Source organism: Astyanax mexicanus, chromosome 23, assembly GCF_023375975.1.
Source record: "Astyanax mexicanus isolate ESR-SI-001 chromosome 23, AstMex3_surface, whole genome shotgun sequence".
Lineage (NCBI taxonomy): Eukaryota > Metazoa > Chordata > Actinopteri > Characiformes > Acestrorhamphidae > Astyanax > Astyanax mexicanus.
Genome location: NC_064430.1, coordinates 13,200,109 through 13,227,269, shown reverse-complemented (window position 1 = coordinate 13,227,269; position 27,161 = coordinate 13,200,109). Strand labels below are relative to the sequence as shown.

General features: G+C 38.7%; 1 protein-coding gene across 4 annotated transcripts; it reads right to left on the bottom strand.

The window, feature by feature from the left end:
* Positions 1–1,112: 1,112 nt before the first annotated feature.
* Positions 1,113–25,476, bottom strand: golm2 (golgi membrane protein 2). 4 transcript variants are annotated; one of them, XM_022668239.2, is made up of 10 exons: positions 23,307–25,458; positions 14,169–14,223; positions 13,127–13,229; positions 12,659–12,749; positions 11,336–11,459; positions 11,000–11,083; positions 10,075–10,398; positions 8,569–8,694; positions 6,192–6,326; positions 1,113–2,634 (listed from the first exon to the last, which is right to left on the bottom strand). In XM_022668239.2, the coding sequence occupies exons 1-10, from the start codon at positions 23,631–23,633 to the stop codon at positions 2,558–2,560; spliced, it is 1,446 nt and encodes a 481-aa protein (XP_022523960.1). In that variant the 5' UTR covers positions 23,634–25,458; the 3' UTR covers positions 1,113–2,557. The 4 variants fall into 4 exon arrangements, with proteins under 4 accessions (XP_022523960.1, XP_022523959.1, XP_022523961.1 ...); XM_022668238.2 differs by having other exon boundaries at positions 6,192–6,359; positions 23,307–25,456; XM_022668240.2 differs by lacking the exon at positions 6,192–6,326 and having other exon boundaries at positions 23,307–25,449.
* Positions 25,477–27,161: the final 1,685 nt, after the last annotated feature.

The window sequence follows — 27,161 nt, the reverse complement described above, 5'->3', positions numbered from 1 at the left end:
CCTTTTTATTATTAGATGTATTATAGCAGTAGATTGACACAGCTGCATAGTAAAGAATAATCAAACTGAATCTAGCAATGGGTTTTAAGACTGAGAGAAGAACGAGAATGTACTGGAACTTATCGAATAGTGTTTCTCTCCACTTTGAGTCCTCTCTGTGTTCAGTGTGTGGTTAGCTAGCTAAGGAGAATAGCTGAGGTAGCAGATGAAGACTGCATTTCTCAGCTGTTACTTCAAAGAAGGCTGTTCCAAAGAAAGGACCCTTCATATAAATCTTAAAAAAAAAAAAAAGTTCCTCAACGATCTCTATGCACACCCTCTCTTTCTGCCATGTAAAAAGAGTGACTTTTATGCTCACAAACTGTAACTTTCTGTTTAAATTAAATTAAAAGAAACCTGTGTTAGTCTTAAGCTATATTCAGATGGGATTAGATTCTCAGGGGAACGGCTGTAAAAAATATTTCACACTTCTACTCAGTAATAAAACTCAATTAAACGAAAAACAAAAAGCAGGAGGACCAGTGAGTTTTTTGGCTTTCTTGATCACATGACATTGTGTTCAGTAGCTCCTCCATTTCCACTCGCTGTTGTGTTTTTTCATGGATCTCCGTGTAATTACGGTGCACGCCAGTGGACAAATAGCTATTTTACTAAATATGAGGTGACAAAACACAGAGATGTGACTCCGGACAGAAATAAAATAAAATTACAGAAGAAAAAGCGAAAAACAATAGGTAATTCAGCCTGTAATTTTCTCAGAGGACATCTGGGGGGAAAAAAAAAAAAAAAAAAAAAAAACAAAAAAAAAAAAAAACACATACATGGTTGTTCCAAATGGGAATAAAATCACAGAGGACCCCCCCACCAAAGAGAATCCCAGGACCCCCTGAGAAACTAATCTCGTCCAGATAGGGCTTCAGATCCCACCCCCCCCAAGTCCAAACCATGGTGCAAACTGGGTTGTTTGTTAATGATCAGTTCCATACTCCTTAATGCTAATGTATACGCATCATATTTATGTATTTAAAAAAAAATGTGCGCATAAAAAATAATATTAACCAATATCAGAATCCACAGAATAATAATAAAAAAAACACACACAAGCCAAGCAGTGACAGGAACTGTATACAGAAACTGTTTATTGTATGTTACCTTTCATTATGTTTGTAGAGAAGGCTGTGAAAATGAATCTGGAGGATTTTGGGAGCATATTGTACTGCATCATGATGTAACTATGCACAGTACTACTGAGTCACAGTGATAGCAAGAAATTTGTCTTCTAATACAGCTCCTCTCTTTGGAAACAAACTGCTTGGAAAACCTCAGTCACGACTGTACGGAACTGTGCGTTTACACAATTCGTTACAGTTCAGAAGATCCAGATCCACCTGGGACACTTGAAACAATCATATTGTTATTAAAGTACATTCAGTATGCTAATCTTCAATCGGGTGTTGCTGCTCATTTATGAAAAAAGTTCACAAACAAGTTCAAATTCTAGCCCAAGATCTACAGTTCAGTTCATTATTTCTACAGCACTCAGACAGTAGTATTGGCGCCACGAATATGTACACCTACGCCTGCCAGGCGGTCAGGGAACAGTCCACCGGATGGGCTGCTGCTCCTGCTGCAGTATTGTGTATTGCTTTTTTTCATCCTGGTACTCCTGTAGTTCTTGCAGGTTGATATAACAGAGACTTCTTGCATGCAACAATGCCTTCCTCACAAGGCAGAGTGGGTCCTCTGGACAGATCCTTCAGGGACAGGAATACAGCGTAAAAACAGCTTATGTGCAATGGAGTCTATGAGACTGTCTTCGTACCTTAGAAATCATACCGACATTTTTTTGTTTGTTTTTCTAAAAATCCCATTCCCTTTGTATTGCAGTGTTGTTCAACACCGGCTCATCCAAAATCCAAAAAAAAAGAAAGAAAGAAAGAAAGAAAAGAATAATTAAATAATCTCCTAGTGCTCTCCTTCATCTTGACTGGCTTGGCTCCAGTGTGGGTTTAGCCATTTTCAGTACTTCTTAAAGAGGCAGCAGTCCAGGAACCTCTGTCTTATGTACTCCTTCCATTTAAAACTCCACTACTCTACAGGCCAAGCCCAGGCTACTTCATTAAGAGAACCAAAAAAAATATTAGCCAACACATCCCATTGTTTTTTTTTTATAACAAAGAAAAAAAAGGACCTCCCAATGTACATATGCGATGTATACACATTTACACATTACAAACAGTCAGTTAAGAGTTCATTCAGTTGTTTGACATTCATTCAGAGGAAGAAAAACAACACTGAATTCAATCAAGTCAAGTCCTTGCTTCAAATGATGAATGAAATCATCATCAGTCCAACAATTTAGACTTAAATCCACAAGCGTTACCTTTTTATAAAAGTTTTTTTAAGGTCTTCAAATCCATTTTGAATGAATGCCCGAAGTCATACTCATCTGAACCTAGTTCAAGAAATTCAACTTCTCTCCTCCACCCCTCTTGGCCGTGTGAATATCAGATGCATATTAAGCTCAACTTGATTTGTACCGAGGATTACAGGAGGTCTACAGGATGTCGATGGCTTGGTGTCGTTTTCCATAGTCCACAGCTCGATCTCCTGGTACTTCTCGGTCTTCGTCATCTGAAAATACAAAGTAAAGAGAAAAAAAAAAACATTGTAAGAATGCATCAGTTAGATCTGAAGAGTAAGATCTCAAACAGAACTTGAACAGTGAACAGAATACAAAGCACAGTAGCTTTTTATCATAGTGACCACAGACACTTAACAATGGAAACAAACAGTGATAACAGTTGCAATGTGAAAGAAGACCAGACAAGGGAACTTTGATTCTTCAATTTAGAACAGCCCTGCAGAACTGTGCAAAACAAACAACACACATGCAGGCTTGTCACGATAACCACATACCGTCTCAGAAATGATTATGATACACTATGTTTTTGTCTAAGACATTTATGCCAGTGATATAATGTTGACAAATGTATGTATAATGATAAAGTGACATTACTCTTATATTTTTTTTTCTTCATTTTTTTCCCCAATTTACACAGCCAATTACCCAACACACTCACTAGGACTCCCCCTATCACTAGTAATGCCCCAACACACCAGGAGGGTGAAGACTAACACATGCTTCCTCCTATACTATGTGAAGTCAGCCACCGCTTCTTTTCGAGCTGCTGCTGATGCAGCATTGCCGAGCATCACAGCTCGCTTGGAGGAAAGCACAGCGACTCGGTTCTGATACATCAGCTCACAGACGCCCTGTGCTGCAGACATCACCCTAGGAGTGATGTGATGTTGGAAGAGAGCACCAAATTGGCAGGGCCAATTTTGCTCCCTCTGAGCACCGGCAGCTTGATGGCAAAGCTGCATGAGCGGGGGTTTGAACCTGCGACCTCCTGCTCATAGCGACAGCGCTGTAGACCGCTCGATCACTCGGCGACACCCTGACACATTTAACAACCAATTAACATTTAATTATTAGGTCTAATCAAACACTGGACACAGAACATAAACATTCTAAAGAAATGAGTGAGGTTATGTTCCATAAATTGTAAAATAAGCAGATAAAAATTATGACAAGCCTACTCACTAAAAACAACACAGACAGACAGATATGACTTGAGACCCTGTTTACACCTGGTCACCTCATGTGACTACTGTCTGAAATGTTTAGCCACATGCATTTACAAATTCTAGTAAAGGTGTGTCATATTGTATCGTACGCAATAATATTGCCAATATTTTTCAATATCGTGAATGATATTATATAGCTCAGAAAAAAAAAGAGACCACCTAAGAGTTTTTTCAATTTTACCAAATTGAAAACCTCTGAAATATAATCCAGATGAAGATGGATGATCACAAGCCATCAAACCAAGCTGAACTGCTTGAATTTTTTGCCCCAGGAGTGGCATAAAGTTATCCAAAAGCAGTGTGACTGCTAAGACTGGTGAACATGCCAAGATGCATGAAAACTGTGCTTAAAACCAGGGTTAATCCACCAAATATTAATTTTTAAACTCTTAAAACTTTATGAATATGAACTTGTTTTCTTTGCATTATTTGAGCTCTGAAAGTTCTGCATCTTTTTTGTTATTTCAGCCATTTCTCATTTTCTGCAAATAAATGCTCTAAATGACTAATTTTTATTTGGAATTTGGGAAAAATGTTTTCCATAGTTTATAGAATAAAATAACAATGTTCATTTTACATAAACATATACCTATAAATAGCAAAAGCAGAGAAACTGATTCAGAAACTGAAGCAGTGGTCTCTTATTTTTTTCCCAGAGCTGTATACCCTAAAATATCGTGCCACCCCTAATTATCACATCAGGATACTACTTTTTTTTGCTGTTTTTAGCAAAAGAAAAATTCACACTGTTCTCATTTCCCATAATACATCTACTAGAGACCAATATCATTTATATTACTTCAGTCCTGGATATATGAAGACGTTTGGAGTGCATTATTAGTATCATGACATTCTGGATCATTGACTTCTGTTACAAATCTGATACAATTCTTGTATTTATCAATATCTCAGTTAGGGATGTGGCATATCGTATCGTATGCAATAATACAATTAAATTTTTATTTTGTTGCAGTAGTGTATTCTTAAAATATTTTTTAAATTCAGTGTTTTGTTTATTTGCCAAGAGTATTGTTATCTTGAAAATACCACAAATTATCGTGATATTTTAGGCCATATCGCCCACTGCTACTTGCTAGTTAAAAGTGTCTCTCTGGTTAGTCAGACTGAAATCTGATTGCTGTGTGAAATGCAACTAAGCCTGACATGATAATTCCGTTATTGTCTTTTCTTCAATATGTCATGAATAAAAATTACATAATTTGTGACGACCTCAATGTTGCTGGTGATTTTCACATATATAACCAGGCGCGCTGTTCTGTTCTCCTGCCTGCTTTTCCACAATTTTACATGGTGTTCTGTATGTATCAAACTTGAGGGGAAGAAGTAGCTTCTGTAGTCCATGCTGACAAGACTATTAACCTTAGCAAGGATGTACAATGAGTTTTTAGGTTGTGCTGGGTGGAGTTTTTGTTGTTGAATGCATCTTTAAGAGACAGATGTGATTATCGTGCTATAACAACAACTGGCACAAAAAGGTCTCAGACTACCATCAGATTCGTATCTGTTTTAAAAGTTTTCGGTTGTGTTTACACTTGAGTTTTTTTGATCTAGCCACATAAAAATACAAGATGCACAAAGCGATCAGGTGTAAACAGGGTCTTAGGCTCAGGTTTTCACATAGGGTATATTTGGTGTATGGGCTGTGAGCCAGGGAAGATTATAAGATCTTACCTACCTGAGGAAAAACACAAGAAGGAGACAGATTTTGAATTGGCTGCGTATATTTAGTCTGACATTTAATAGAAACTTAATTTGCTCGTGTTGATGGGTGGGCCTTTGCATCATATTAGGCATTAAAATCCAAAGGCCGTTTTATTTGATTAAATATGGTTTCAGTTAATATCAAACTTTCTTCTACTGTCTTGATAATCACTGTGTAATAAGCTAATTGAAACTAAACCCAAAAAAATAAGACTCCATTACTTTAATTTCAATTACTTAATGAAATGGAATAATGTAACACTGCAAAAACTGTGTTAGTGCTGTATATCAATCTGAGCCCAAATAAAAAGTAATGATTCAATAAATAAACAAATAATTGCTTGTTCATTCTAATTAGCATGAAATGTCTCCTAAGTTCACACTTTTTAAACAAACCTCTAGATATCACAGCTCAGACCTCTGATATCAGAGATCTAGGTATGAAATTTGCTGTAACCTAAGCTAACATAGGAGTGAAACCTGCCTATCAGTGTGACAGATGACATTGTGAATACACTGACTGGTGCTAAAAAAAAAAGCAGAAAGAAGCACAGCACACAGCAGAATGAAGCATGCTTGAAAGTGCATTCACACTCACAACCAAAAACACATTGTCATGTACAACTCGTTCAAACATATAAAAACAGCATTTCTGATTGAGACGGATGCATCAGAATGCAGCGATGCAACCGGTCAAAGCATGGTGGTGGCAGCGGCAGCAGCAGTGGTGGCGGCGGCGGTGGTGGTAGGGAGGGGAGGAGGTTGGGGAGGAGGAGAGAGGATGGAAGAGCGAGGCGGGGGACGTTCCCCGGGCTCACCTTGGGCGTCTTCCTCCCCGCCGTCGCCGTCCTCCTCCTCATTGTAGGCTAGTTCAGCCTGCTTGTCGGCCTCGTACTCGCCCACGTTGCCGTCATCCCCGTTGTAGTCCGCCAGCTTGGAGCCGTGCTGCGGATCTACAGGGGATTCGTTCTCATCAAAGAAACGGTCTGCAGAGGCAGAGCAGGGCCCCGTCAGGAGGAAAAGAGAAAGAGAGAGGAGAATAAAAAAAGAAAAGAAAAAAAAAGAGGAGAAAAGGGGAGAACAGAGACGGACACAAAGAGAAGGACAGACAGAAAAGAACGAAAGAAAAAAAAACAGCAAGAGAGGTCAGTTAGGTTTAAAAAAGGGAAATTGTTAGGAACAGTAAGGTCAGAAAGGGACAATGGTTTAGGCAATAGGAGAAAGGAGGAGTAGAAAGGGTATGGAACTGAAAGTAAGATTAGGCCACGCCTGTCATGATAACATATCTAATATACTGTTCTAGGAAAAATATATAATATTTGATATTTGATAAACTACAATAAACTATAATAATATATCTGATTATACTATATATCTATTAAACTATAAAAGTTGTTTTAAGATCATTTTATGTCACACACTGGACTAACTGCTTGTGTACTTACTGTACAAACTTCTTCTATTTGTTGTGCTACTCTCAGTCAACCAGAAGAGGATGAATTCCCCTTTTTAGTCTTGGTCCTTTCCAAGTTTTATTACTTTTAATCCCACGTAGTTTCTCCTTGCCTTGCCGTTTGAGTGTTTACTCAAAAGAGGCTTGGAGCTTGGGTTATTTCAGTGTGTGGAAAACCTCAGGCAAAGCTTAGCCGCAAATATCCGAGCTAAAATGTAAATGTTACTAGAAAAGGGTAGAGCTGTTACAATATTTTTTTGCGGATGATATGCTATCTCAGAAATGATTACGATAAATAATATTGTTGTCATTTAAGATCATTATGGCACTGAAATAATGATAATAGAATAGCTTAACAAAGCAATTATACCCTTTAGAGACAACAAAATTTTAATTAATCATAGTTTAGGAAACATTTACTTTCTTTCTTCACCTACTGCAGTTCACACTGTGTGTATGGAATTGTGGCTATTAAAGCACTGGTCATTGGTTGTATGACTGCCTTAAATGCTGTTTTCTGATATACAGCTAAACGAACATAGAAATAAACACAAAGAATATCACGATTTTCAAATATTATTGAGGTCATGTCTATTTACTGTATGATTAGTGTATAATATTGCATGATAAGGTCTACAAGGTTACAACCATGATGAGAAATTATCAAAGTTTCTTTCTAAATTAATGTCAGTGCATAAATTGAGTAGCCACTCCCATTTCTGTAATTTATGACAATATTTCTAATTTTGTTTAAATTAGAAAATCCTGTAGTAAAGAACACATCATCCTATGTAAAATTAGTCACGTGGGGAAATTAGGGTAGGGGTATCAATAATCTCAGGGCATAAAAACCTTTGGGCTAGTGGAGACTTATAGAGGTGGATTCCTGCAATTCTTTAAGGTCACATTTTTACAGTGTTTTTGACTTGTGAGGTCAAGTGGTGTAAAATATTGCTTCTTTTTTTGAACAAATAAAAAGAATCGTGTGTTTGGCTATTTGGCATAAACCTCACAAACACTTGTACGTACACTCAAACAGGTATAAATAAAAATAAAAAAAAATTACCTGCACCTGCATTCATTATTTATCTTAGTCAGCTTAATATTTGGCCGTTTTCTAATGACCTTTGATTTATATTCATAGCAATTGGCAGATTACTTTATTAGTGACATAAGCAATATGGGTAGCTGTAAACTCTCAGCTCCACTGCAGCACTAAAAGATGTTTTATTAAGGCAATTATTTTAAGAAGAGGAACAACTCAATACCATAAAAGAAGGTAATGGAGAATTAATGATGAGGTAGGCAGAGTAAGAGTAATGACAGAGGAATGATAAACAAAGGGAAGGGAAGAACAAGAGATGAGAAGAAGAGACAGAATGGATGGGGTGGAGGGATCTGCAGTGGGGCGAGCGGAGCCGAAGCCAGGCAGCACAACTACCAACCAATTAGCACAGATCCCGTCATGCATGCACACACAGTCGCAGTACTGCTTTAAGATCAAGCTGCCTGTTGTCTTCTTAGTGTCATCATAAGTGTATGATAAAATAGGGATGATTCTAGATCAGCACTTACAGAGGGGGGAGGGGGGGGGGGGTATTAAGTATTAATATTAAGGACCCTGACTTCTTAGTAAAAGGCCTGGTATAAGAAATATGTCCACACAGACTTAAGCAGCACACACACACACACACACACTCTACAACACCCTACAACACTCTTTGCTTCTGAGCCATACTTACTCTGCCGGTGTCGGATGGGTACAGCAGGGTCTCGGCTGAGGTGGGGCTCGATGGGGTTGGGCAGGACCTGTGCAGGGTTTGGAGGAGGAGGCAGAGCTGCTCCTTGGCCCCGCTGGCCATCAGGACCTAAACAGAGACAAGTCCACAGATCGTACAAATTATTCACATCTTTAGAAACCTCATGCACTACAAGCAATTTTATTTCCACAACTTATGAAAAGACATGATAAGTAGGGATGTCGCCAATCTGACAACATGATCATAAATTGGGGTAGGTCATGTAATTTTCAAAGAATTTTAAAGAAAGATCAGGATCACTGATAGGGGTGGGTAATATGGCCCTAAGATAATATCATGATATTTCATGGTATTTTGGCGATAACGGTACTCTTGGCAATATGACAAAACACTGAATAAAAACATTATTTTAAGAATACACTACTGCAACAAAATGAAAATTACATTTTATTATTGCATACGATATGATGTGGCACACCTCTAACTGAGATATTAAAAAATACAACAGAAGTCAATGATGCAGAATGCCATGATACTAATAATGCACTCCAAATATCTCCATATATAATGGGAAATGAGAACAGTGTGAATTTTTATTTTGCTAAAAACAGCAAAACAAGTGGTACCCTGATGTGATAATTAGAAGTAGGTGATATGGCACGATATTTAGGGGAATAATATTGTTACCGATATTCAAAGATGTTGGCAATATTATCACGTACGTTATGATATGGCACACCCCGAATCACTGACGTATAAAATTTGAGTGGGTGAACCATTGAGGCATCGTGAGTGGCAGTGAGCTGAGCCATGAGTTGAAGGCTAGTATGCTAGGAAAGCAGGCGGGCGATATATAATGTCTGTTGCAGAGTATGCTAGCATAGTAGATAACCCAATAAGCTGGCTACCTACAGAGCCATTTACTTCTTTCATCCATGTTTCATTTTCCTCCAAACAGTCCAAACACTGTCACTGTGCTGAAAACTCTTTCAAACACACATGCTAGCAACCACACAGAATATTTAACTGCACTAGCGTATATTTACTCCATTAAAGCTCTTAGTTAAACTCAGTAACACTTATTGCTTAATTAAAAAGCATCAAAACTACCCTGAGATATTATTATCCAGTAAAAAAGCTTTAGTCTAAATCTAGTCTGCCAGGCCTAAACGACACTATAGTATTATTAAGGTCTCCCTACCAACAATACAGTGAAATACCAGCATTTAAAAAATATAAATACTCGGCAGATACTCAAAATCAAATGATGCTGACACAGACTCTGGGAAAAAATTGTGATTGGGACATCCCTACTGATAAACCAAGCTTGTCAACCAGCATGACCAGTAATGAACCAACAGCTGGTTAACCAGCTAGCTTATCAGTACAGGCTATATTCTTACTAGGATGACCAGCTAATCAGCCACCTTTACCACCCGAAACCAGCTACCAGCCAAATCTGGTCTGATTTTTCGGCAGGATCCTCACCTCTCAGTTGCCGACGCTGCTCCCCAAACTCGTCCGCTTGAACAGCTGCCTTGTTATCTTCATCAAACAGCACAGGCTTGTCCACCACCGGCTGAGGTACTTGCTGCTGGATGGGGGCCACATGGTTCCCGATGCCCTGGCCTGCGCCTCCGTCCTGGGGAAGGTCTGGACGATCTAGAGGGAGACTATGAACTGCATTGTCCCCAGCTAACACTTCAGCTCCAGCTCCGGCTCCAGCACCAGCTCCAGCTCTATCCTCCTTTAGCAGGACGCCTGTCTCTACTGGCTGCATGTGCTTCTGTGTGATGGCTGGCTTTTTCAGAGCTATAGGGAGATTAAAACAAAATTTAGGCATTTTCTCATTACTAAATACTATTTTACCAGTTCAGACTGGATGACTAAAAATAGCAGAAGGTGGCTGTTAATTACATACTCTACATTAACTGTCCTATAAGAACATGACACACAAAAATTATCTTGTGAGATTCAAAGCAATACTGAGGCTTTTTTAATGGGATTTTTGCTAATACTGATGAATAGTCTAATCATATTCTGCTCAATTTACATATAAGAATGGTTCCAAACCCTATATCTTGATATTTCTGTGCTCCAAAGCTCTAGTCATAAGTTTTGGATGGGCTTCTTAATTAGTTGGATAAAGTGTGAGTATGGTAAACATCAAAGGGAATTAAATTGATTATTAAATATATTTCCATAATAGGATTATGCTATGAAAAAATGAGATTTCTTCTGTGTAAATAAAGGCTAAATCATTTTTATAGCAATTATTGGGTTTAAATAAAACACACTAAGCCTACCAAGTCTACTTATGCTGTATAATAAGATCAAAAGAGCCACCTAATTTGTTTTTTCTCTAAATTCAGGCTGGGAAACTTTAGCCTTCAGGCTAGGAAGCCTAACTTACCAAAGTGTACATCATCTATCTTTCCCACTTCACTGTCTTCAATGCCAGGCATTCCAGCATCACTTCCAGGCTTAACCATCTCCTCTGTGAAAAGTAAAAGGTGTTTAAAGAAGAAGCAGACTAATATTCATAAAGTACATTGCAGTGCATTCATCACTGTTCTCTATATCAAACAGTTACAGGAGGTTCAGCATTAATGGAACAACGTGTACTTATACCGCATGTCAAGCTGCAGCCTTCAGCTAGCTAATTTTCCAGTCACTAGAGCAGAGGCATGTCTCGCAGAGTGCACTGCTGCAATAAATATAGTGTAGGTGCACTGCAACTACGCACTACCTTTCAGATCTGGATTGTCATGCTGTTGTGTGGCCTCTGTGTGGCGTTCTCCTGCAGCTTCTACCTCTGTCCCTCCCTCAGCCTGACCAGCCACTGCACCAGCTTTATGAGAGTCCAACATGCTCTGCAAAACAAGAGATGAAAATGTGAGACACAAATAGACAGATAGAGAAAAAAAAAGTTCATTCAAAACAACAGATTTCAGAGTGTGAAAATGTGTCCTTGCTTTACACCTGCCTGCAAGGCTGAAAAAAGTTAAAGGAGGCTTACAATGCGTGGATTAAGACTGTTTCAAGACACTCAGACAAATATATTTACAGACTATTTATTTCAGATAGTTCAGTTTAGTGTTTTGTGGTTGATTAGTGGTTGCTAGGGTGTTGCCAGGTGGTTGTATGTGGCTGGTTGCGTAATGTTACTGTATGTGTGTTACGGTGACATTAGAAGGGCAAGATATGGGAAATATTTTTCCAGCCCATTCATTTCTGTAGAAAAAGAATTTTACAAAAATATGTGCACCAGACGAAGCTGTAAACAAGCCTAAATTGCATAATTAGGCCTGACGACAGTTGAAATGATGTGGATATTTTAACATTGAAGTCTGTAAATGCCTCATATTTTACTGCACCACCTGTTATGCTGTCTTTTTTTGTTCTGCTGCATGTACAGCAACACAGGTGGTGCAGTAAAATATTAGGCATAATATAGATTTTAATTTTGAGATATCCACACCATTTCAACTGCTGTCAGGTCTGGTTATGCAGTTTAGGCTTGTATACAACTTTTTCTGGAGCACAGATTTTTGTAAAAAAAAAAAAAAAAAAAATCCTACAGAAATAATTAGGCTGCGAAAAATATTTCCTATATCTTACCCTCAACTGAGGTGTAAGAGATAATTTAATATAAATTCATTTCAAGAACACACTATTGCAACAATATGAAAAATAAGCTTTATTTGGCGATATTATTATAAACAATACGATATGGCACATCCCTAATTGAGATTTTCACCAATTGTAACAGAATTTCCAACATATTATGATACAAGTTTTACAACATATTTTTGGTTTGCCAATTTAGTTTCATACAATATGGCACACCCTTTATTACCACACATACTTTTTAGGCTACTCTTACCATATATTCTCTGTACAACTGTGTGCAATGTGTTACTGTTCAATATTAATACACCAATATTATTTCACCACCATTATATTAATTATCAGCACTAACTGTCACCAATATAGTTTTAGATTTATAGCTTCAGCAATGTAACTAGAACCAGAATGCCACATGACACAAACATGAATTAGATGTTTTTACCTGTCTTAGTTTGACAGCCTCCTCCTCCATTGTCTTCTTGCTCTCCTCATACTCATCTTTAAGCTGTGCTATCTGCCGTCCACACTGCAGGCTATAAAACAGGAAAACAAGATAAGCACATCAACTGAAAAAAGAAAGAATTTACAAACACAGTGCCTGGACAGCTTTTGAAAGAGCTACTTTCTTCTAAAAAGCCCAAGGATTTTTTTTACTATATTCTGAAATTCTAATATTATTATTACTACTACATATGCATATAATATGACAAATCACATAAAACACAAACACAATCTCTAAATAGGGAAAAAACAAGTCTGGTTTTGTCTGTGTTGTTCGTTGTCATCAACTTTGAGCAACTTGGTAGAACAATTATGGCACTGTAGCTCAGAGCAAATGAAAGTGAATTAATGAGAAATTATGAATCATACTGCAATTCCAACCAGCTGTAATGAGCTCTCTCAGCCTTACCTCTCATATTCCAGCTTCCTCTCCAGATTGGTGCTGTTCTTCTTTACCTCCCTCAGCTGGTCCTCCTGCCTGATAATTTCCTGCCGCAGCTCCTTTACTTGCTCTGTATCCAGACAGACACATGCATATACACATTACATTTTTGTGCATACTCTGTAATTATGATTATTTCTGTGTTTTAAAAACACTGACTGTACAACTCTGAATGTGGTTTTATGTATATTTATTTAGGGTTTTCCTTCATTACAGACATTATGAACCCAATAAATTTCATGTCATTCCTTTATATTTGATGTCACAAGCATTTTTTTGCTCATTTAAGTCATTTGATTTTAAGTATCTGTCGATTCAAAATCCCGATTTGATACTTTGGCAAGTTATTTTGCTATTTTTTAAATTATTTAAACAACAGTATCAACTTTATCACACTTTTTAATCACAAAAATAAAAAAGTACTTTTCCATTATGCTTTTTTTAGGGTTGTGGAAACAATATTATAAGCAGGGTTCATGGACTTTTTGACCCATAAGTTTTCCATGCTTTCACGGAGAATTTTCATGACCATACAATCTTTAAAACATCAGAGCAGACATGGACAATAAAACCAAAAATCAACTAAAACTAAAATCAAAACTGATTATAATAGGCCTAAAATGAATCTGATAAAAAATGTTGGCACACAGTCTTTAATAATAAAATGTGTCAGATCCTGAGAGCTCCATTGTGTAAGGCTAAATTACTAAATTAGCTCTGATTGGGGGTAAAGGTTAGCTCAAAATAGATTTTCTCCATTGATAAACTGAAACACAAAGATTTGTAGACCAAATTCAATGGCTTTTCCTAAACTTTCTTGGTATTTTTAATTTTTCTAAAACATATCCATGCCTGAAAATTTCTATTTTCAAATTCTATTACTTTTCCATGTTTTTTATGACTGTACAAACCCTGTATAAAGCAATGATCATAGCTTAAAGTGCCATAATTCTCTTTAGTGCAGCACGTGTAAAGTAGAAAACAGCACCATCTGTTGGCCAACTCTCACCTTTTAGTCTGTGAATTTCAGACATTTGGGCTGTGCCATCATTCTGCAGCTTCATCTACGGGAATAGAAAAGAAGAGGAAATGTTGAGAATAAAACAAGTGATCTCACTTTTGACAGGTATATATGACAGGTTTACTTATAAAGATTGATCTATCTGCAGAAGGAGAACAGAATATAATGGATATTTTGACCCATTTTACATTTATAAGGTCTGTAGTTTACTGGATCATGCTTTACTGTAGCCTATATCTATTCTAGCTCTTTGACATCTGCTAAAATAATTAATATGTGGAGCAAAAGACAGCATCAACTGTTTATGCATATAAGTACAAATAGGCAGCACCCAGCAGTGTTTGTAGTAAGCAAAAATCTAGTTATTCACAACATGCATCTTGTCACATAACCTCATTAAAACATTCTGGCTTACAAGGATGTTGCACGATTCTGCTACTCCGAATGCAAAGAGACAAGACCTTAAGCTAATAAGCAACCACACTATTTGGCTGGGTGCTTTGCTTCCTTTTGTCTGGAGCATCTCACCCTCCCCAAAACACACCCACAGCCGTTTCTTTCTCACACACGCAGAGGGGAAGAAGAGGCCGCAGCTGGCAGTCGAGAACAGAGAGTAAAGGGACTGGGGCAGTACGAGGCTTTGCTCTCGCTCAGCTTTCTCCATGACATCACTCCATCACTCCAGTTCCTGCCAAGCGCAGCAAAAACCACAACACAGCCAGACAAAACAACGCAGAGAAAACTACTGGAGAAAAAAAAAAAACAGCTGAGCTGGCGAAGGTCAAACAAACCAAAATCAGACAGCAGGGGGTTGATGGAAAAAATGAGGCGTTAATTTAGCAAGTCAACGACTCCCTTCGAGCATCATCTGCTCACACCAATCTGCTGCAGCACAGGCGGTGGACACTGCAATTTAAATTAATGGCCTGGAACAGGTCAGGAATGAGACTACCCATACATAATTTTTGGATCGCCCTGAACCAGGGGTCATCCATGTGATTCCTATGCATCCAGCTCATAATACATTTTTATATAATAGTACAACATTTAGTAGCTGCCACAGGTACCTTGTTTGATCGTAACTTTCAGAATCTTTATTTAATAGCTGTAATAATTGTCTTGGCAATATGCCACATTAAAACTGTTAAACCAGTTAGCTCACACTTTGAAATCTTTCATGTAAAAAAAAATACCAAATATACCAAAATACAGTGGGGCTATGTTTGTTTGGCAAACAGGGCTCCAAATTAGTGCCATCCCGTCATCCTGGGGCAGACAAAAATGGCACATGGGACAAGATTAAAGGTTTTTTGGAACCATAGTATTGCATGTGGTAAAATCGGGTTAAAAACGGTTAATGAGGAGCCTTCTGGAAGAGTCTTCCGTATGAAAAAAGAAAACAAAAAAAAGCCAATCAGCTGGCTGGTAATAATATGAGCAGAAGCAGGGATCCACTAGCACCAGTTACTTCAGACTCTTAAGACTGTTAAGTGTCTTATACGTGGTTGTTCTGGACTAAATGAGTGTGAATACTGTATTCACAGCCTGCCCACATGAGTCAAACCATGGGTGAAAACTTGTAGAAGGGTATGGAAACGCCTTAAACCCTTTAAGTTCTGCTCAGTTGTCAGATATTGTTAGTTGTAAGATAAAAAAAAAAATGCATTTCTGCATAATAAAGTTTATGTTCCACTACCTTCCACTACCAGATCAGGAGAATCTCTCGCTATCTTTAAGAAACTCCTGAAGAGTGAGCTCTTCAAAGAGCACTTACTCTCTTAACACCTCTAACACACTAACTACTTCTAACCTCATTTCCTTCTTCCCCTCCTTCACTCCTCTATCCTATTATTCCCCTTTGACCTCCTTTTATCCCTATCCAAAGTTGTTTTTACCTTTAAACTTATTTTACATTGTACTTGACTATTGTAAGTCGCTTTGGACAAAAGCGTCTGCCAAATGTAATGTAATGTAATGTAATGTAAATGTTTCTTGATTATTGGAATTTAAGTAAGCCTTTATTTGTCTACTCTTTTGTACTTGCGTACTTAGATTATTACCTTAAACATTTGGATGGATATTTAAAAAAGAGAAATTAAGCTAACAAAAAAAAGTCTTGGCACCCTGTTTCACTACACATATATTCAACCAATTACATTTTTCCAAAACAGGTATTCCAACACATTCTTTGAACAATAAAACTTGTGATTGCAACAAACTAATGCAATAAAACATACAATTTCCAATTAACTCTACTGCACAATCCACAGGTTGAACAGCAGGACTGCAATCTTCAAGCCTTTTTTCTATTACCGTATCACTGAGCATGTGCCAATAAAGCATACAGGTCCATGTACTTCAAAGCACTACGCCGACTATTAAACAAGATGAATGACCCATTGTTGACTTTTCTGATTTCAGAGGCTTACTGTAAGGCCCAGTGTGACTATAAACACTGCTTCCTAGTAACCTTTCACTCTTTAAGCGTAACTATCTCAACTGTTCAAAAGCATAGAACAATGCAGGGGATCATTAAAGGATTCTGTGCATCACAGAAAGCAATGCAACATGACTGGTATAACTCTTTCTTGGCTGAAGTCCATTAAGCACAGAACGTCTCTAGTGTACATTCCAAGTCTATATGAACTATAGCTCTGAATCAGACACATCCGGTTTAGGTGTTCCATCTGGTTCATAGGAACTTATGTCAAGGCACTTATGGGGTGTATACTTGTCGTTCATACTCCATTGGATTAGACTAAATGTGGACAATATTTTACCAAACTGTGATACATATGACAACATACAACAAAATTGGAATAGATCAGTGATTAAAGAACACTGAAACATCTATGCATTTAATTGCACATAGTATAATTAGTGGCTTTTAATGACCTGTCACCACTGATGCCTTCAGAGCAAATGATTCTAATAGGTATCAGACATCGTTAAAAAAGGTGGTGGTGGTGGTAACTAAGTTGAAACTTCTATATAACGCTGTACTTCAGTAAGTGGCTTTACTAGATCTTACAACCTGACTGGTAAAATTCATACATAAGGAACACCAAATTAAAAGGTAAACTGTCTGATTTGTGAGAAAATAAAAGGATTTTAAGTGCACCTTACATTGCAAAAAATACAGTATATTTTGAGAAGATAAACAATAATGAGTCCTTGCAACCCACCAACACCCTGTCTCTATACTTAAACCCAGTCATGTCTTCTTTCCAACTTTAATTATCAGAGAAGAGTGACTAGCTTTCTGCGATAAATATAAGCTACCCAAACTCCAGCCCCAAAAAGTTCTTAGATGTTACCTTCCCTCTTATTTTAAGACTTCTTCCAATAACCACAAGGTGATGACATCTAAAGGTTCTAGCAAACTAGCTGTAAAGATCTTTACATCTAACCTCGGGACCACAGCTATCTGGCATAGGAGCAAGAAGGTAAATACAGCAAGAATGTCCTGTGTCCTGACTTCTGCATAGTTGTATTGGTAAACAGAGTTGCACAGGCGTGAGTTGCACAGGTATATACCACGTTGAGCATGGAGCACCAGAAGAGAGAGCTTGTTCATGGGTGTAGTAATTCTCTGGGTAATAAATCAGATTAATCTTCACCTGAAAAGGCGTTCAGCTCAAACATAAGGAGCATCTATAATAGTTGGGTTAGATCATGGTCGGATCAAATTCTCACCAGTCTTACTGCTCTGGAGTTTGTTTCGAACTGGACAGAGGTGGTCTTGCAGGTCTTAGCGTGCACCAAAGTGCAATAACTTCTTTCACCCCTGCTAACACCAGCAGCACCAGTGTTGCAAACCACCAGAGTCCATTTAAATCGGACCAAATAGTGTTGGTGTAAAAACACCTTTAATCTAACCACATTAACAGAGCAATTGTACCGCAGTTCATTTAAATCAACCCAAAGCTGACAAGTACAAACACTCAGAAAACTTGAGTACAATGTACGTAAAACATTTGTTTCTCATATCACCCCACTGAATGTCCAGAGAAGCAGGAATGGGTTAAGGCAGAAATGAAAAAAAAAGACATTGCCTATAATAATACAGCCCAAGCTACATGATATTTAGGTGGTTTTCTCCTTTCACAATAAATGTTGCATATGGCTGCTTGACGTGGCACAGAGTGAATAGTGATGTGTAGACGCAGATGATCTCCACAGACATGGAGTCTTCTTTAACACTAACAAGAATCCACTAAATTCAGCAATCACCTCTAATAAGTGAACCTTGTGTAAAAGTTCGACCATTTTCAGAATTCTCCTTCAACCAACAAAGTCCACATTCATCTGAGAGTACTGGCCTATGTTTAGGACTCAGTCAAGCCAATATGCCACACTGGAGTTTGCTAATGAAACAGTGCACACAATCCCTTCAGCAAACATCCGTGGCCTGGCATAATACAATCCCTATGAAAAGAACACTCCCCCCACGGCTGCAGATCTCCAAACCTCTGAGGCAGTCCAAGACGCATGTCAATAAACCCTGAGAACAAAAGAGGACAATCAGGCTGTACCGGAGGGCCTGAGTGGTCAGGAAACCGTTGGGGGCTGTTCTGGCTGCACCAGCCCTGACTACACAGATGGGCCCTGACAACAGGGTCTCAGCCGGGTCACATAACCATGGGGAAGCCCGAGGCTTACAGCCACAAAGCATTACAGAGTAGGAGAGCTCCTTCAGATTTCAGTTCTGTTGCTCAGTATAGAGACATACAGTGAGGAGTGATGACAGATAGGGACATTTCTAGCTGCAGATAAGAATTCTAATTAATTGAAATATAATTTAATATAGGCTATATGGTCAAGAGATGCTTTTGTTGGAGTACCTGTCTCTGCTTTGACTGCATTCAGCACAAAAGAACTTTAGTGAGATCAGAATGTTGGATGATCACCTCATCATTCCCGATTCCCCAGCTTAGCCCAAAAGTACTGGATGAAGTACCACAACACACGTAGTTGTGTACTGAAATCAGATTCCCCTTGGCACACGTGTCAAAAGTGCTTTTTTTTTCATGGTTCAGTAGGTCCGAACCGAAGACCACCTCGGTTCGTGGCTCCTTTCGCGGCTCTTACTTTGGTTTGGACCAAACTGAAAAGTCTCAAAGTCCAGACCAAACAAGACAAGTGTGAAAGCATCCTAAACTGCAGTGTAAAACCAAAACTAACCACTCTAAATGTTTTCAAAGCAACAAACACACAAACTTTGGTAAAGACTCTTATCTGGACTTTCAAGTGTCAAAACACACTTCAACTCAACATTATTTTGCTGTAATGAACATCCCTACATCATATTTTATTTCAAGATTTTGTAGCAGGCCCAGCTGGTATTTCGAGAACAGTCAGCCCAGTCACATAAACAAGTCTGACTCGTCCTGGAGGACTCCTTCAGTAAAGCCAAAGAGGCCTCCCAGCGCAGAGGAACAGCTCTGTAATTTAACGCAGTCAGTGTCTTCTGTGGCTTTGATGACCATAGTGATTCCTACAACTACAGCCTTCATTTTGAAGGGGAACTCTTACCATATGTCTAGCAGAATCGGAACAAAAGAAGGAGAAGCATCTTGCAAAAAAAGTGTTCTAGTACTATAATGCACACTCAGACAGAAAGAGCAATATGGCAAGATGAGGCAAGATGCTTTCATGCGTCTGATAATGGGAGTGCGGAAAATGTAGACACATCTGAGGAGCTGGAAAAAACGGTCAAATATGAAACTGATGACCTTCAATTTTACGTCGGATTACACACCTTCCTTCCTTGAATGCTTTTTCACTATTCGGGACCACATGAACACATGGGGCCTTACGATTTAGCCACAGCTGCTGGCTAAGACCTTATAAATCACTGTCACTTTCAAAAGACATTAGTTTACATAAATTAAACCACTATATATATATATATGAAAGCACAAAGAAACAAATATGCTATTGTGTCCCCCAAATAAATCCCTGTATTTTCATAGAGCAAGTGGCCTACATACAATCACTCACAAGCACAGGAGTCATGTCTGAGTCAGCCATTTCTGTGATATAAAATTCATGTTTTATCATCATGTCTTGTCCCAAAAAAATATATACATTCTAGTCAGTCAATCTTAAAGTCACCCTCGAAACAAGTCAAACCACTTCTAAATTCCTAGTTATACTTTTCAAACATTAACAAATTAAGTTATTCCTATCTTTAATGCACTTCCACAGTAATTCAAGGGCAGAGAACAAGGAAGTTTATTCTAATCATCCAGATTATCATCAGACACAGCGGCTCTAAGACTCACAGTTGGATCCTATTGTTAAGCTGAGGCCATAGTCCTGCCCAAAGTGCAAAACATAACATAATAACTGAAACTACGTAACAGGTAAAGATTACTGAAGTGCACAGAGAACAACTAAATAGTAGAAAGTCAAACACATGGTAAAAAGAATAAAACAGACAGACAAGCTTACAAAAAAAAAAAAAAAAAAAAAAAAAACAGGTACACAAGTAAAGCACTAAATAGTGTCTAAGCTATATTATATCATAGTGAAAACAAGATGATAGTTAAACAAGGTCATTTGGGGTGGGAAATCAAACTATATTTAAACCCAATGTGTTTTTCCTAAATACACTGTGCAGTGTTCATTACAAATAGAATAGAATTATAATTCTGCAAAAGCAGCATTTCAATTTAATAGCAGATTGTTGCTACACTTGTACCTTTGTGATTTAAAATATCACAAAACACCCATTTAGAGAAAACATGCCAGTCATACTGGACCTGTCATATATTTGTACAGGACAATAGAATTCTTCTCTTTACACGTGCCAGCTTTAGGAACTGGGGGTCACAGAGCAGGGTCAACCACGCTACACCACCCCTTGGGGCAGTAAAAGGTTAAAGGTTTTACTAAAATGCTCAACAATGACAGCTAGGGGACCCGGCTATTGAACTCACATCTACGTGATCAATAACCTAGCTAGTTTTCTAACCACTGAGGCACCACTGCCAAAATCCATAAAAAGAAACACAATGCAATGTACATATATCCCAGATATCTCAGAAAGACCTAAGGTACGAGGTTGTGTGCAAACAATGTATCAGAAGGGACATGGGATACCTATTAATCCATTGTGATGTTTGGTATGAATATTCGTCTGATGAAGGTCAGTGTTCCAAAAGTTCATGTAAAAAAATTAGCTTTCCGAAAGCAAGAGATCACACACATAAGATGATCGGTCACTACCTTGTTGAATTCTGTTTCATAGATTTATATATGTACAATAGGGCTGCACAATATTGCCAAAAAACTATAATTGGAATAGTCTTTCATTCTGCAATATATATTAAACATTTATGGAAAACAAGAGCCATTAAGCAAACATTTCATAACGTTACGAATGCACTTAGTGTATAAAAAAAGTAATATAATAAAATTTATGCAGAAATAATTTAATTTTTGGCATCTGTGTCATTTTCCTTTTGCACTGAGCAGCAAAAAAAAAACGTCTAACAAAATTTGCTTTTTATTACATTGCATGTGGAGTCGGATTCTGACTAAAGCTACAATTTGTCAACACCTGGCAAAGCAACTCGCCAAACTCAAAGATTCCACAAACCAATTAATATCAGGTACAAAGACGCTGCCCAAATGTTATGATGACAGGATGTAGTAAAGTTCTTTAGTTTGCTCACTAAACTGCAGTGTGAAACCAAAACTAACCAGAGCAACCAAACGTTCAGGTTTGAAAACACCCTTAGAGAAAACTTTTTAAAAATGTTAAAAAGGAATGCATGTCATCCACTAGACACATTTACATTACATGTCTGCAGCTGATTCTCTTACTCTGGAGTGACTTAGACCTAATTCCCATTCACCCCTTGGCCCTACCACTTAGCCCTGCCACCTTGCAGTGTGTCCCGGTGTTTGGACTACATGGCTCTTCAAACAGAGATTTTTCAGAGGCTCACTCCAAACAGCGGGCTATGAGAATCACTGGCAAAATAGCAGCACAAGAAAACAAATTACTTTTCTTGTTAAAAATGACAATAACCAGTAGCTATATTACCATAGTTTAATCTATAATTGTAACGTTTTGTGGCCATTTTCGTGATAACAACCAATTAAAAAACATTAGTAGTTTGTGTCAGTATCTAGTTATCTAACTTTCTTGTTCCAACCTAAATGGTGCAACAGATGGGAGAGGCTTATGCATTTATGGTGAAATGAAAAAATAAAAGAAAATAAGGGCTAACAAAAGCTAATTTCAGCTTCCCATCACAGAGGAATTAAGGAACGGACAACAATAATGAATTGCTGCACCACCTTACCCCTTTCTAAAGGCATATGATGCTCTAAATGTAACTAAAAAAAACAGTTTTTTTTTTTAAAAAGCACTGTACTACTACTATATCTGTCGTGTATCGAGTGCTTGAAGGGTTGTTCTTCAGATTGGGCTCAAGGTAACTTGTTAGCAACCTATATCATATTTTAAGCAGGTAAGCTAGGTGAGTGCAGAAAAATATTTCACACGTCTACTCGGTGATAAAACTCTTGCATTCGGACTGCAATTGAAAAACAGGAGGACCAGTGAGTTTTTTTTAGCTTTCTCGGTCAGGTGACATGGCGTGCAGTAGCTCCTCCATTTTCACACGCTTTTGTGTTTTTATGTGGATCTCCGTGGAAACACTGGCCAAAAGTCTAACTAAGCAGTGTGGCAGTGGACAAATAGCCATTTTATTAACGTGAGGTGACGAAACTCCGGATGGGACTAAAATTATCGAAGGAACACAGAGCTCTAAGAAAAACAGTGGGTAATTTAGCTTGTAATTATCTCAGAGGATGTCTGAGAACACATACATGGTCGATCTGGACGGGAAAAAAAAAAATCACAGAGGACCCTCCCTCTCACAAAAGAGAAAATAACCCCAGAACCCTCTGAGTAACTAATCCCGTCTGGATAGGTTTTAGTGTTAGTTAGGAGTCTTGCCCATGGACTGTGATCCTTGGTGCACTGGTGCAGTGTGGGCGGGCTTGCCTGACTAGTAAATCAAGCCCAGGTCCACCATAGTAGTTAGCTAGCACTACTATGCACACTTACCAAAACACATAACCAAAAAAAAAAGCCACAATGCTCACCTTTTCATCGGTGCACTTCTTGACCAGCGCGTCCCGGGCCTGAAGCTTGCCCTCCAGGACGCTGTAGTCCCCGTCCTTCTGGTCGATCTGCTTCCTGTGCGTGTCCACCTGCAGCATCAGCTCGGAGTTGCGCTTCTCCAGGCGGCTCCGCGCCGCGTCTGTTCGCTTCACCTGCGTCTGTACCTCGGCCAGCTCGTCCAGCAGCCGCCCGTGCTTGTTGGACACCGTCCAGTAGTTATAGGCCAGCACGCCGATCACCACCATCAGCGCGATCGGTACGATGGAGGGCAGGCGGGCGCCCCGGCGGTTCGCTCCGAAGCCGACCATGGCGGGGAGTGGAGGGGGAAGGAGAAGCGGAGCAGGAGGAGGAGGAGGGAGACCTCTCTGGATCTCCTGTAGCGTTAGCTATGGGCTTACTTTATACACAGCGCCTCGCCAGGTTTTCTGAGGCTTTTGTCGGACCGTTAACGTTAGCTAACCTAATATTTGCCCGCTTGGTCGGTTTAATTAACGCACATCTAGCTAAGCTAGCTAGCAGCTATCTCCCTAGCTCGGCCAACGTCAACATGACCTGACAGCAGCAGTAGCAGCAGCAGCACACTTGGCTATTATGTCCTCTCCTTCCGCACAGTTGGCGAGTCCTCGTTTGCATTCATCCAGCGCCTGTCAGTGGATGAAATGCAGCACCACCCCTACTACTACTACTAACTACTACTACTGGGAACACGACGTGGAATAAACTCAGCTCGAATCAACTCAAAAAGCTCCTTCCCAACAGCTCTGACAGCGCAATAAACAATGTTTAGCTTCTTATTACTGATCTACTGGCCCTCTACTACGTGCAATACCTCAATTCACCATGTGTAGCATAATCTTTTTAGTTATCTACCATCACTGATTATGTACAAGATACTTACTTAATTAACTACTTAGTTCCAGTTACAAACACAACATAAGCTAGCAACACAAGGAACAATGCTTCATCTGAGCTTAGATATCTATTTAGCTAGATTCGTAATTTTAATGTTCTTTTATAGTTTTAGTTGCTGTGGATGTTAGTTAGCTAACACATTGTGTTCTGTCTTCTGCTCTGCTTTAACATTGCAAATTTCCCAGGGATTAATAAAGGAATAAACTAACCAAACAAACCTAGCTATTTTTTTATTCACACCTCCTTCACAGTTCTCTCTCCTTACACTGATCCAACCCAGATTAACTATACTAAAATAAGCTAAGCTAAACTAACCTAAAGATGCAGGAACGCATGCCTTCTAGTTGATAGCTAGCTAGCAGACCTAGTTTGTTAAGCAGAATAGCTAGGTTAGCTAACTAGTTAACCAGAACCTCCTTAAGCTATTACATAGAGAGATAAGCTCTGATTTAATGAGACAAAATTTGATTCAATCAGTAGCTAGCTAGTTTAGCTATGCTAGTTCATTCACACAGAAACCTAGCTAAGCTAGCTAACCTACTAGCTAAAGCTACCCGTCGACGTCTTGTTTGCCTGGAAACGAAAGAAGAAATTGGTTAGCTAGGCTATCTAACGTGCTAGACCAAGCTTACAGCAAGCTAAGCTAATTAGCCAAGCTTCACTTCACTTCACTGTTTTCACTCAGCTGCCAAACAGGGAACTCAGTAGCTAACCTAGCTTGTTCACTCAGACATTAGCCAGCTAACATAGCCAGCTAACATAGTTAGCTATATAGCTAGCTATCAGTCACAATTATAAACACACGTTAGCCAGCGTCCCGCTCTTACTTAACGTTATCTAGTTAGTCAGGTTAGCTACCAAGCTAACAAGGAAGCTAGCGTTAGCTTAACCGTCTTCATTCTCCTAACTAGCTAACGTTACCCTAATAATTCCTAGCCAGTACTGCATTAGCTAGGTTAGCTAGCTAGCGTTAGGTCAGTTTGCGCCAACGAAAGAGCTCGCACCTGTACTCAAACACCAGCACAAGCTACCACAAAGCACACAGAGGCCTAACGCAGAGCAATGTACAAATATAGATATTTCCAGAACGTTAAATCCTATAAAATCCTATAAAATGTCTTGTCCATGGCAAAATATCTCAAGCTGAGAGTATAGACGCATAGAAAGCCGTGACAGAGCCGGGAGAACCTGGCTACCCACTTCCCATTGATTTTCCCTTTATATCCATTATATCTACGTATGTCAGAAAAATGACTTTTAACCGCTAGAGAGAGCGCGCGAGTGAGTGCTCAATGAATTGGGGTGAATGGTGCTAAACGGCTAAAAACGTAAATTAAAAATATTACGTAACTACTTTTCCAGGAGATTCATTTAACTCTTGAAAGTCGAATAAATTACTTTACCTAAAAAGTAAAGTAAACTTACCTACATATTTGCATTTTTCTACAGCAAAAGGATTTTAAGCAGTAAAGACGCTAGCAATACTGCTATACTGTGTGCTGGCCGGATGGTGAGAAAGATGCAGTTCCAATCCCATTTCTAAACTGTACCCCTGCCCATTATTTTCAATATTCATGCTACCCATCCCCTCTGAACAGAGCAGGCATGTATAAAGTACTTAAGACCCAGACTTGAGTAAAAGTACAAGTGATCTGTTAAAAACGTGACTTGACTTTTTTAAATCACCACACTTAAGTGGAAGTACTAAAGTATTAAGTAACTTACTGTAAAATGTAGTACTGAAGTACTGAAAAGTAAAAGTACAGTATTGTGTTATGGAGTTACTACAGAAAGCAGTGGAAAGTTCTCAGAGCTAAAGGCAGAACAGGAGCAGCGAGGTCTTCTTATAAGATCAGCTTGATTCACTCAATAATGAGCAGCTTTATCAAACCCGGTGACAGTTCCTAATGTTTCATAATTGTAAGAAGTTACTATGCAGCACATAAGCAATGTATCAGACTCTAAAGTGGGTATTCTCCTCTCTACAGTTTCTCTGGCCGCAAGAGTCGAGCTGCAGCAGGTCTTCCAGCGTGTCAATCTGGTGGGACGTGACTGACACAAGCGCCGTCCAATAATATCACTCGGCGGTGGAACTCGGGCGCAGCTGATTGGTCTGTTGCGAAACTGCCACCTCAGCTTGACCGTGATTGGACGTTAAAATAATGTGGGCGGGTTTCCCGTGTTTAACTCGGAGCTATGCTGATTTGCTCAGTGTGAAATACACAAATCTTGTATATTTAAATTTTTTAAAAATAAAATATTACGTTTTTTTTTGCAGTGCTATTGTTTTTGGAACTAAATCTTACCACGTTGTTTTAATGTTTTTAATGTGATTTTTAATAATGACATATAGATAGAAATTACTTTTTTCTGCCACCTGGTGGACGAAGGGTATAAAATACCAGTCACAGGTTTGTACACACCTCTTCTCATTCAATGCATTTTCTTTCTTTTTACATATTTAAAAAAAATGTAAAATCAATATCAAATACATTAAATATGCAGGAACCCGTGATTTTTGTGAGAAAAAAAAATAAACAAAGCATTATATTTTTATACTTTAGATTCTTCTAAGTAGCCACATTTAGATTTGAGGACAGATCTGCACACTGTTGGTATTTTAAACTCAGTGACTTTTTAAAGGTAGAGTGTCATGTGGAATAGTTTGTGATACGATTTCAACCACCCCTAGTATAGTGGATTATACCATTCCATGTGTGTTCCTCTCGTTTACCTGCCTGCTGCCTCATTATTAATCAGGTGGTTTGCTTCTAATTTAAGGTACACACACTACTCAAGCTACATCGTTACGTGTAAGTAGCTTGCTATCTATTTACCATTCTTAAATATGCACTTTAAACACACTTTTTATGCACTTTTTCCTTACATTAATAACTCACATGAATTTGCTATCCCACCTTAAA